Source organism: Anabrus simplex, chromosome 2 (assembly GCF_040414725.1).
Source record: "Anabrus simplex isolate iqAnaSimp1 chromosome 2, ASM4041472v1, whole genome shotgun sequence".
In the NCBI taxonomy this organism is placed as follows: Eukaryota; Metazoa; Arthropoda; class Insecta; order Orthoptera; family Tettigoniidae; genus Anabrus; species Anabrus simplex.
The window spans coordinates 1,023,099,863-1,023,112,850 of record NC_090266.1 but is presented as its reverse complement, the minus strand read 5'-3'; the positions used below and the strand labels follow the sequence as shown (position 1 = coordinate 1,023,112,850).

At 37.9% G+C, this 12,988-nt stretch overlaps 1 protein-coding gene across 5 annotated transcripts in view; it reads right to left on the bottom strand.

Moving 5' to 3' along the window:
- Nucleotides 1-12,988, bottom strand: part of melt (melted) — a 611,799-nt gene that overhangs the window by 114,837 nt on the left and 483,974 nt on the right. For all 5 annotated transcript variants that reach the window (XM_067141908.2, XM_067141909.2, XM_067141912.2 and 2 more), the window contains one exon: nucleotides 9,049-9,188. In XM_067141908.2, coding sequence (XP_066998009.1) covers nucleotides 9,049-9,188 — 140 coding nt within the window. The remainder of the gene's footprint in view (nucleotides 1-9,048; nucleotides 9,189-12,988) is intronic.

Here is a 12,988-nt window from a genome sequence, read left to right as displayed (position 1 = left end):
AACTCTCCAAGTTTTTTGTTTGATCTAGAAAATATCCTAAATAGCAGTTCAGGGCATACTTCAATAATACTTGGAGATACAAATATAGACTTGCTTTCTACCTCCAGAAACAGAACTTTGTATGACAATTTAATAACAACTTACGGCTATATAACATGTAATAACAAATACCCAACTAGAGTAACAAAAACAACCTCCACATTAATTGATCACATACTTGTCACAAATAGTAGTAAAAAATGTCATGTATTCAATATAACAAATAACTTAAGTGATCACTACCTACTGGTATGTGAAATTTCTAGTGAAAAATCAGTTCCAGTAGTACCAATAATCAAAGATAGTGGTAAGCAATTTGTAAATTACAACAAATTAAATCAGTATATCCTACAAAATAAATTTAAATGTGAGGAAATGGATATAAACACTTATTATAATAAATTTATTGAGTATATTAGCACAGGAATTGAAACCAGCTCAATTTCAATAAAAAGAAAGAACCCCAAAGACATTCCCCTAAAACCTTGGGTTACCCAAGAATTACTAACACTGATTCACATCAAAGACTCACTGTTTTCAAAAACTAAAGTAAAAAACCCCTCTGCAGAAGTCATTGAAGAATACAAAAGAATCAGTAATAAAATAACCAAATTGAAGAGAGAGTTACAAAAAAGGTATTATGAACACAGATTACAGAATTGCAAAAACCAAAAAGAAACATGGTATGTAGTCAATGAAGTGTTAAATAGGAAGCTTGGACATAAACATGAAATCAGCCATCTGGTGGTAAATGATGTCAGCATTACAAACACAGAGGACATATGCAATAACCTAAATGAACTATATGTTAATGTAGCTGAAAATATAAGAAAAGGTCTTCCTGAAGATGAGCAAGTTCATGGCAGCACAACAGCTGAAAGTCAAACTAATAGTATTTTCATGTCTCCTACTGATGAATGTGAAGTGTTCAAAATTATAACTTCTCTAAAAAATAAAAATAATTTAACTGAAGATAAAATAACCAATGTCATGTTAAAAACCTGTGTTGAAAGTTTAGTGCCATATATTGTGGAAATTATTAACCGTTCAATTCTCAGTGGAGAAATACCCCAATTACTCAAATGTGCCAGAATTGTACCTATCTTTAAATCAGGAGATAACACAGATCCATCCAATTACAGACCAATTAGTATATTATCTGCAATTGGAAAACTCATAGAAATGGTAGTAAAAATTAGATTGGTAAATTTTCTGTATAAAACTAATTACTTTTCTAATAATCAATATGGGTTTCTCCCAAATAGAGGAACTGATAATGCTGTATTTGATACAGTAATAGATGTTCAAAAGACCTTAGATGAAAATAAATTAGCAGCAGGGCTACTCATAGATCTTAAAAAAGCATTTGACCTGGTTGACCACAAAATACTTCTGAACAAGTTAAAATTAGCAGGAATTAGAGGTTTAGCACACAAATGGTTCCAAAATTATTTATCAAATCGAACACAATATGTGATGATTAATGATACTAAAAGTTTTAAGCAGCAGACAAAAATGGGAATACCGCAGGGCTCAGTACTAGGTCCAATTCTATTTCTGATTTATATTAATGACATACAATCTCTAACACTAAAGGGGAAATGTAAAGTATTTGCTGATGATATCTTAATAACTTACAAAGGACTATGTGAAACGCGAATTATGGAAGACATAAATTGTGACTTGGACATGTTATCGGACTGGGCTTTATCTAAAAAAATGATCATAAATGTGACTAAAACAAAATACCTAATCTTTCATAAAACAGCCCATAAGATAACAGCGGCTAACACTGTTATCCTAAAGGACCAAGTAATAGAGCGAGTCAACTCAGCTAAGTATCTTGGTATAATATTAGACTCAACACTTTCCTGGAAAAGCCATATTGATTATGTAATCAGCAAAATTACCCCTTTGATAGGAATAATGCACAGATTAAGATACAGTAATTTTTCTCATCAACAATTGAAGTGTATATATTATGCAATGATCCACCCACATCTAACATACGCAAGCTTTATTTGGGGAAGATGTAGGAAAGATTACATTAATAATTTGGAAATCCTACAAAAAAGAGCCATCAAAATCATGTATGGATTCCCCTTCCTCAAACCATCACATGAAGTTTTTTCAGAGTCAAATATTCTGCCATTCCATAAACAAATTGCATTTTCATCAGCAGTCTTTATGTATAAGCTAGACAGGAAATTAACCCATTCTACTGTTAACTTCTCCCATTTTAGTGAAATTCATGGATATGAAACTAGAGGATCATTAAGGATATATCCCTCTCATTCTAATTCAGTAAAGTACGGAGTGAAAGGCATAGAATCATCAATGTTTAGGGAATATAATGTGTTGCCTCCTGTTGTAAAGAACTCTAAATCGGTTTTATGTTTTAAGAAAAAACTGAAGGAATATTACTCTTATACAGATATCTTAATATAATCCCTGTATAACTTGCTTTAATTAATACAATAATATATATATTGTCCATATTTAGTATATTACAGCCATGCAATATCTGAATATACTTCTGAAAAATTATGATCCTAACATGTAAAAAAAAAAAAAGTACTTGTCACTTTACAGAAAAGCCATTGTATATGAAATGTAATTATTGTGTTGCCTTAAAAAAGTATGTACTGTATTGTCCCTATCACGAGCCAGAGGCTCATGGGACCTTTTGTCACCAATAAATAAATAAATAAATAAATAAATAAATGTAAGGAGATGAGATCTAGACAAGTTGAAAGAAGAGATTGTGAGGGATTGTTTCAAGAAACATGTCGCACAAGGACTAAATGAAAAGGCTGAAGGAAACACTATAGAGGAAGAGTGGATAGTCATGAAAAATGAAGTCAGTAGGGCTGCTGAAGAAATGTTAGGAAGGAAGAAAAGATCAACTAAGAATCAGTGGATAACTCAGGAGATACTAGACCTGATTGATGAAAGACGAAAATACAAGAATGCTAGAAATGAAAAGGGCAGAAAAGAATACAAGTGAATAAAGAATGAACTGGATAGAAAGTGCAAGGTAGGTAAGGATGAATGGCTGAAGGAGAAGTGCAAGGATGTTGAAGGTTGTATGGTCCTAGGAAAGGTAGATGCTGCATACAAGAAAAACAAGGAAACCTTTCGAGAAAGAAACCTTGGTGTATGAATATTAAGAGCTCAGATGGAAAGCCACTTCTAGGGAAAGAAGGGAAGCAGAAAGATGGCAGGAACATATCCAACAGTTGTATGAATGTAAAGGCACAGATGATTTGGTTCTGGAACAAGAAGGGGCTGTTGATGCTGATGAAATGGGAGACCCAATTTTGAGGTCAGAGTTTGACAGAGCTATGAGAGACCTAAATAGGAACAAGGCACCTGGAATTGATGACATTTCCTCTCAATTTCTGACTGCCTAAGGAGAAACCAGCAGGGTGAGGTTATTCCATCTAGTGTGTAAGATATACGAGACAGGAGAAGTGTCATCTGATTTTCGGCAGAATGTTGTTTTATACCTATGTGAAAACTACCGCAGCATTAGTTTAGTATCCCATGCCTGCAAAATTTTAACATGTCTTATTTACAGAAGAATGGAAAGACAAGTTGAAGCTGAGTTGGGAGAAGATAAATTTGGCTTCAGAAGAAATGTAGGAACATGTGAAGCAATCCTGACTTTACGTATGATCTTTGAGGATAGAATTAAGAAGGACAAGCCCACGTACATGGCATTCGTAAACCTAGAAAATGCATTCGATAATGTGGACTGGACCAAGCTATTTAAGATTCTGAAGGTGATTGGGATCAGATACCAAGAACAAAGAATTATCTACAATCTGTTCAATCTGCAGTGATAAGAAATATGGGCTCTGAAAAAGAAGCAGCAATCCAGAAAGGAGTGAGGCAAGGCTGCAGTTTGTCCCCCCTCCTTTTCAATGTTTACATAGAACAGGCAGCAAAGAAAATCAAAGAGAAATTTGGAAAGGAAATCACAGTCCAAGGAGAAGAAATCAAAACCTTGAGATTTGCCGATGATATTGTTATTTTATCTGAGACTGCAGAAGATCTCGAGAGGTTGCTAAATGGTATGGACAAAGTCTTGGGTAAGGAGTACAAGATGAAAATAAGTAAGTCCAAAACAAAAGTAATGGAGTGCAGTCGAACGAAGGCAGGTGATGCAGGAAATATTAGATTAGGAAATGAAGTCTTAAAGGAAGTAGATGAATATTGTTACTTGGGTAGTAAAATAACTAACGGTGGCAGAACTAAGGAGGACATAAAATGCAGACTAACACAAGCAAGGAAGAGCTTTCTTAAGAAAAGAAATTTACTCACTTCAAACATTGATATAGGAATTAGAAAGATGTTTTTGAAGACTTTCGTGTTTAGCGTGGCATTGTATGGCAGTGAAACATGGACGATAACTAGCTCAGAAAGAAAGAGAATAGAAGCTTTTGAAATGTGGCATTACAGAAGAATGCTGAAGGTGAGTTGGATGGATTTATGATGATGCTTGTTATTTAAAAGGGCCTAACATCTGAGGTCATCAGCCCCTATGGATAGTTCGAATCACAAATGAGGAGATACTGAATCGAATAGGTGAGAGGAGATTGATTTGGCTAAATTTAACAAGAAGAAGAGATAGAATGACAGGACACATCTTAAGACATCCAGGACTTGCTCAGTTGGTTTTTGAAAGAAGTGTAGGTGGTAAGAACAGTAGGGGTAGACCAAGGCATGAATATGACAAGCAGATTAGAGCAGATGTAAGATGCAATAAGTTATGTAGAAATGAAAAGGTTAGCACAGAATAGGATGGCATGGAGAGTTGCATCAAACCAGTCTATGGACTGATGACTCAAACAACAACAACAACAACAACAACAACAACACATCGAGAGAGACCAAGTCAGAGTATCTTGCCATATGATTTTGAATATTTAAAGGGACTTTAACCGTAATATATCACATCACGAGAGATAGACTTTGACTACAAACAGTTTGGGAGAAAGGTCTGTTTTTTCTGCCATGAGTCATTCATGAAGCACTTTGCTAGTTCCTGTGAAGAGTAATGTCTGCGAGCTTAATCTTCTATGTAAACAGTCCAAAAATAGAGTCTTAGTTTGAAGTAACAGTGAGAATAGAACAGTGAACCTCTAAGTTACACATACAATTAATGGGACGCTTCCCGGATTTGGCCGACTTCGGCGGCTAGTAATGTATAATGAAGACGCGGACGTTGAAGGTCAACGAGTTTATTGCACCGTGGTATGGTCATTCTGCCCTTGCGCTTTTCATGCACACACCTCACAATTTGATCTCCGTCTTCTTTAAAGCGTCCTTTTTGCGAGCTACTTAATGCATTTTCTGTACATTACGGATTTTAAAGGCATCTTTGTCTTCATGCTAATGTGGAACACTGGCTTTAGTTATGCCATATTTTCTTGCGGCTGCACAATTATTCTTCATTTCTGCATGCTTAATAAACATTAACTTAAAATTGGCATCGTAATATCGATAAGAACCCGCTGAAAATATACCGGCAATAACTGTTCCATGTGTCTTTACAATACGACGATCCATCATGAAAATATTCCTGCTGTCTGTAAAACTGTTAATTACTGGGCGAGTTGGCCGTGTGGTTAGGAGCACACAGCTGTGAGCTCGCATCCGGGAGACAGTGGGTTCGAACCCCACTGTCGGCAGCCCTGAAAATGATTTTCCCTAGTTTCCCATTTTCACACCAGTCAAATGCTGGGGCTGTACCTTAATTAAGCTTCTTTCCCATTCCTAGGCCTTTCCTCTCCCATCGTCGCCATAAGACCTATCTGTGTTGGTGCGACGTAAAGCAACTAGCCAAAAAAAAAAAATGTTAATTTTACTAAGTGTCAGGTACAGTAGACATCTTATAACTCTGCCACTGAGTAGTCATGGCTTTTCTAAGAATTGGAAGGCTCGCATGTTTTGATGCCATTCTGCCAATTTGAGAATTTTTTTTAGAGCTTAATACAGGGACATTTAAAAATCTATTCAGGGGATTGTCGCCCGCTCTACATAAAATTTGCGAGATGTCAATCGGCGAGTATGTCCGAGGATTTTTACTAACTTTCTAATGAGCTGAAACCTAGCACATATATTCTCTAATATAGTTTAGTTTCCCAACAATCATTAAAAAGTCACAAATTGTTGATGATAGCTGCATAAATAATGGCATCACGCACCGTCTCTCGTGTCCACACATGCTCCATCTCACCTCTTCCATTGCACCACTCACTCTATCTTACTTACCCATACAGCCTCCCCACCAGACGACCTGCACTAAAGAGCTTATCAGCACTCATCCCAGTCCAGAGAGCAAACTGCTTAATTCAACCACTGCTCAATTCACTGGAGACAGCTAAACAGGAACTCCTGGCCAATGTACCATATACAGAACTCTTATGTTCATTCAGTTGAGCCAGATTAGAGCGACTGGTTACTTGAAATTACCAATGGGCAACACAAGTCCTATGGCAATGATAAAGTTCTCAAAATACACTGGCAGAAACAAAAATATTACACCAAGAAGGATATTACACCAAGAAGGGGTTGTGCCAGATAAACAAACGTTGGTAGGCGTGTTTATACATTTGAAAGATGATGTTTATTCAAATTTCCTGCGAATCGCATTAGCGTCGTGCAAGTAGCGGCTCCATGATATTGCACATCAGGTTTGTTTAAATACGACCTCTACTGTGCGAGAGCGCTAGTTACCTGTGATATTGGACGGAGTGACTGTGAGTGGGTCAAGAATGCTTTTACAACAATGAAGAGGCCAGTATCAACAGCTCAATGCGGTTGAAAGAAGCCGTATAATAGGGCAACGTGAAGGTGGATTTTCCTTCCATACTATTAGAGAACGACTTGCTAGGAATGTCTCCACTGCACATGCGTGCTGGCAGCAGTGGTCAGGAAAAGATACGCCCACAAGAGGACCAGGCTCCGGACGTCCCCGTGGCACCACCGAGAGGGAGGACCACCGTATTCGGCGTATGGGTCTGGTCCAGCGGACTGCGTCTGCAACAGCAATTCGAGCAGCAGTTGGCACCACAGTGACACAAAAAAAGTTTGAAATCGGTTACTTGAAGGACAGTCCCAAGTCAGATGTCCCGCAGCGTGCATTCCACCGACCCCAAACCACTGCCGTCTGCAACTTCAGTGGTGTCAAGCGAGAGCTCATTGGAGGAAGGAGTGGAGGTCCTTTGTTTCCGATGAAAGCCGGTTCTGCCTTGGTGCCAGTGATGGCCGTGTGTTGGTCAGGAGAAGGCCAGGAGAGTGCCTCCACCTGTCTGTGGCATCAGCACAATGGACCTACACCAGGAGTTCTGGTCTGGGGAGCAATTTCCTATGACTGCCAGAGCACTCTTGTGGTTATCCCACGCACCCTGACTGCAGATGTGTATGTCTGTCTGGTAATTTGACCTGTTGTGCTCTCATTCATGAACAGCATTCCTGGGGGTGTTTTCCAACAGGATAATGTATGCCCCCATGCAGCTGTTGTAACCCAACGTGCTCTACAACGTGTCAACATGTTGCCTTGGCCTGCTCGATCCCCCAATCTGTCCCCAATGGAGAACTTATGGGACATCATTGGACGACAACTCCAGCGTCATCCACAACCGGCATTAACCGTCCCTGTATTAACCGACCAAGTGCAAGAGGTATGGAACTCCATCCCAGAAGCTGATATCCGGCACCTGTATGACACAAAGCATGCACGTTTGTATGCCTGCATTCAACAGTCAGGTGATTGCACCAGTTATTAATGGACCGGCATGGCACATTTGCAATGGCTTTTCTTGTGCAGATATTAACCTGTAGTCTTACACCTTTAATCAATTAAATATGTTACCTTGACAAATATATTGCCAACATTTCTGAATTCTACATTCCTTATTTCATGGTGTTTGGATTTTTTTTTTTTTTTCCCGCCAGTGTATCTCAAGATATTTTAGTCATCAACTCAATTAAAGCGGAAAAATTCTGCCACAAAAATTCGCAAGTATTTCCATCATATGCCCTCAGAATGAAGATGTCTCACCCATAAATGAAAAAGTATTACACAGTTTACACAGTATTACAGTATTACACAGTTTAGTTTATGTATGGATTTCTTTGATTGTGATTACAAAGCAGAAAGACTGAGGTATCCCCAGAATTCTGAAATAGCCACATACCATCAGGAATGCCTTCCCATGAACTGAAATGGAAAATTGTCTTTATAATAATGCTTTTGCAAAATTTAAACACCAAAAGGAGTCCTATGTAATGACCTCCATCTTGCAGTTAATAAATTAAGTGATAACCTACCACACGCCATAATTCTCACCGGAACATAACAACAAAATCCATGCTTCACTCTGAAGTAATTTTAGCACCTAAAAATTCTGACCAACAGATCCTGAGACCATTTTCCAATAAGGCTGGCATTTTCTGAGCTTATAAAAAAGTCTCAGGGGCAGATCTTCGATAGAATAGATATTTATTTACCAAACGCTGGGCAGCTTTAAGTAGTGCTGTACTGCATCTACAGGCAAACCAACGTCAAAGCTGAACCTTTACTGGCTGAAATGATGCGGTTTTTGCTTACTTGAAGTAAAAAGGTATTCAATAAGAATGAGGTGCTGCAATAAAATATAATAAATCATTACTACAGGAAAATACGCCTCTAGCTGCCCCCATAACCTAGATTAGAACTTTCGCTTCAACTGACTATTCTAGGCACTAACTGACAAAGAAAGGTATTAATGCTGCTTCTGTCTAAGTTAGTTCTTTACTTTATCATTTGGGAAGAGGCAATCAGATGTTATGGGAGAGGTGAATGGGGTATAAAGACACTTACATTGCTACATTAATGCAGCAAGAATTCCAGAAAATCACAATAGATTATCGAGAACAGTAAAAGACCTGTGATATTTCACTATCTAGGGTTTAATTTTTCATGATTCCAACTGCATATACCGGTAAATATTACTGTACCTGAAGAGCCAGGAACATCAAGTGAATCCATACTCGTGGGTTTCTTGTCTTCATGGTGAAGAAAGTTCTATTGTAGAGGCAGTGCTCACCACGTCCTTGGCAAGCAAAGTGCAATTTGGCCAGTTTTTTCGCACGCCGTTCTGAACAAAAATAGTTATGATACAGATTTAAAACCAAAGTAGTAACTGTAATGCTATTACATTGAAAAAGATTTATGTGAAGAAATATTTCATAAACGCTGCAAGTGGATGAGGGTGGAAGTTAAATGATATTCCAAAGGAATATGAGCTCTCTAAGTGAACCCAGATTGTTGTAAGCAACTCTCATCAGAAATTTTCTTAATCAAACTCCCCTTCATTAATATGAGGATACACTTTGCATATTATAATACAGTATTTTATCCATCCATTTTCACACAATGTCACTGATATGGCACTCAATTTCTTGAAATATCATAGGGACACACTGTACAATAAATAAAAATACAAAAGTAAAGAGAACTGTGCTGTAAGAGCAGCAATAAAAAAAATAAAAACAGAAAATTCCAAAATAACAGGTCACCAGCATCATTGCTGCTTTCCTACTTAAACATGGTAAAAGTAAAATACACACACCAGAAAATGGAACTTAAACAATATTTTTAAAGATTCTGAGCAAAGAGCATCATCATCATCATCATCATCATCACCATCATCATCATCCTATCCCAGTCATTATTTGAGATTGTTCTAGCCATACTGGCTCAATTGGGTTCTGGTCAGGGTTTAAAGACACCTACACTAACGAAGGTGGATCAGTGGAAAAAGTTTCAATTTGAACAGCAGTAACAGAATTAGACCTCCACTGAATGGCTTTTCTGAGTTTGTAAACATGTTCATATACTGAGTGTTGCTCATGGATTGAATTTTGTTATGGGTTTTGTTCTTTGTACTGAATGTTGTTTTGTACTCTGATATCCTGAATTTTTTGGTGAGAGAGAATGTGTAGAAATATGTTAAGAGTTGTATATATCTTTCTGGTTTTGGGGGGTGTTCTTTATTTTGTTATTTCCATACAGGAGGTTGTCAATGAGAGCGTGGTTGTAACCAATGCCATGGTACATACTTTGTGGTGTGTTGTTCTTCACTGTAATCTTCTGTGGAGAGTGGCATGTTGTTGAGTCTACATAACATGAACTGGAATGAGTACTTGTGTTGTATTAGGTGAACTGAGGTGTTGTGGAAGTGTTATAAAGTACAGGGTAAGTTTCTATCTATTAACTTCCAAGAGAAGCGTCGAGTTACTGAGGAAGATAGCTTGATTTTATTTCGAGACTGCACTAAAAAGACTGTCATAATGGAAAGAAGATCTTACTTTCATTTTATCTATAGCTAGGGGAAGTTTGGATAAACAAATCACCAGGATCATTGCTGATAAACGCATCTCACATCAAGACTGATGATCTGTCAAGTTGTCGGCCACTCAATGAGTGCTGATGCCCACCCTCCTGATGAAGCTGGGAGGCAGAATCCCACACTGACCTATCATTGTGTTTGTCCTATTCACCCCCCCCCCCCCCCTACACACACACACACACACACACACTTGATTTGACACTTGTTTGTTCTTTACCGATACTGATACAAGTAGATAAATTTGCAGTTCATGTATACGCATAAGGTGAATACAGAGCCCCGAACTCCAAGAGATACAAACAAAACAAAAGGGGGCCTAACATTAACTCTTCAAGTAATGTTATAATAATTAATTTTTGCCATCAACAATAAACTGTTGAAGATCAAAGAGTTTTTTTGTTATTTTCTTTTTGTTATAGTGAACCTTAAGTAGTTGAGTGATCAGTTCATATCACATTCAGCTGTGAACTGTAGGTTTCTGAGTAGTCTGTTGATATGAGCAAATAGTTATGTATATTGTTCAGTATTGTATTTGTTAAAAAGAAAAAAGAAGAGAGAATATAATCCATGTACTGGTGTTAGTGTATTAACTTGCAAGCTTCTTTACTGTTGTATACAATCTTGGCATGTTCAATATTTTGTAGAAATATCTTTACAAATATGTTTGAAATGCCAATGGAAAGTCCCTCAAAGTGGATGCAGAGTTTGTTGTGAAGTAATTTTTCTTTGTGATAGTATTTAGAGTGTTGATGATTTCAGTTATATGCTCTTTTGATATGTTATTTCTTACTAGTGTATTCCTAAATATATCTAATGTTGATAAAGGACACAAAAGATAAAGGGTTCTGTCCAGGGAACCAGTTGCTGAAGATAATGTACCAAGCAGCCATGGGTACTCTATAACGATGATAATTCATTTGACTTACTTGACTTACTTCCTTTAATTTCAGGTGGAACATAGAGCCTCAACAAAATTTCTCGAGCTTCTTCCATCTGCCGCCAATACTTTCACCTCCCTCCATGTCTTATTACCTCCAGCTATCTCCCTGTCTATGGTTCTCTTCCTGGTAATCCTCAGTTTGCCTTGCCTGCGACTACCTTGTGGATTCCAGCTTGATGCCTGCCTTGTGATACTATCTTGTGGTCTTCTTAGGGTGTGCCCAATCCATCTCCATTTTCTTCTCATTATCTGTTCCTGTAGGGGACTTTGACTTGTGGCCCCCCCAAAGGTCTTTGTTTGAGATGGTCTTAGGCCACCATATTCTCAAAATGTACCTCAAACAATGATTTATAAAAGTCTGTAACCTTGTGGTAATGTCTTTAGTCACTTTACAGGTCTCGCTTCCATACAGTAACACAGATTTAACATTTGAATTGAATATCCTTAGCTTTATTTTTATACGAATGTGAGGGGATCTCCAATATTAGCAGTAACTGTGCAAAAACTCCTTTGGCTTTATTTATACGACTCACCACATCTCTAAAAGCACCTCCATACTGGCTTACCATGCTTCCTAAGTAGCACAATTCCTCTACCCTTTCTATATAAATTCCATCTAGAGTCAAGCTAGAATTGTTACAATGGTTTATGGTTGTTATTAATCTTTACGCCTACTTCTTTAACTTCTATTTTTAAGTCATTCAGTTTGATTTCCATGTCCCGAAAACATTCTGCAAGAAGACAGAGATCATCCACATAATCCAGTTCTTCCAATCGGTTATTTAATCCCCACTGAATACCACGCATTCTACTCGTTGCCTCTCTCAGCATACAATCCAGTGTCATGATAAACAAGATTGGCAACAGTAGACATCCTTGTCTTACTCCAGATTTTACAGCAAAAGGTTCAGACAGCTTCCCTTTGTGTACTACTTGACAAGTATATCCATCATACACTGCCTGTGTAAGACGGACTATCTTTTGTGGAATTCCAAACTTTTCCATGGCCTTCCACATCTTCCTCCAGTTAACAGAATCAAAGGCCTTTTCAAAATCAATGAAAAGTATATACAGAGATGTCCGATACTCAGCAAATTATTCAATGATTAGCCTTAGTGTGTTAATCTGATCCACAGTAGACAGACCTTCTCTGAAATCTGCCTGTTCTTGGCGTAGTCTCCTGTCAATGGCTCTGCTTATTCTGTTCAGTATGACTCTTGACATCACTTTTCCCCCATATGAGAGCAACGTTATTTCCCTCCAGTTATTGCAATTTGAGAGGTCACCCTTCTTCGGTATCTTGATGAGGACACTCTTCTTCCATTCCTCAGGAGGGTGTTCTTCGTTCCATATTAGTGTTAGAAGTGGCTCCATGATTTCTGCTGTTAAATCTGGACTTGGTGCTTAGCCAATCTTCATTTGTTTCACTGCTTGTGCAATCTCCTGTCATGTTTGTGGTTCTACTGAGATGTCTGTATCCTCCAAAATGGTTTTGACTTCTTCAGTTCTTGTTTCCTCACCAAGATTATTGAGTACTTCCATGAAGTGATGTCTCCATCTTTCCAATTGTTGTGTCTCAGATGTCAAGGGTACTCTGTTTGCATCT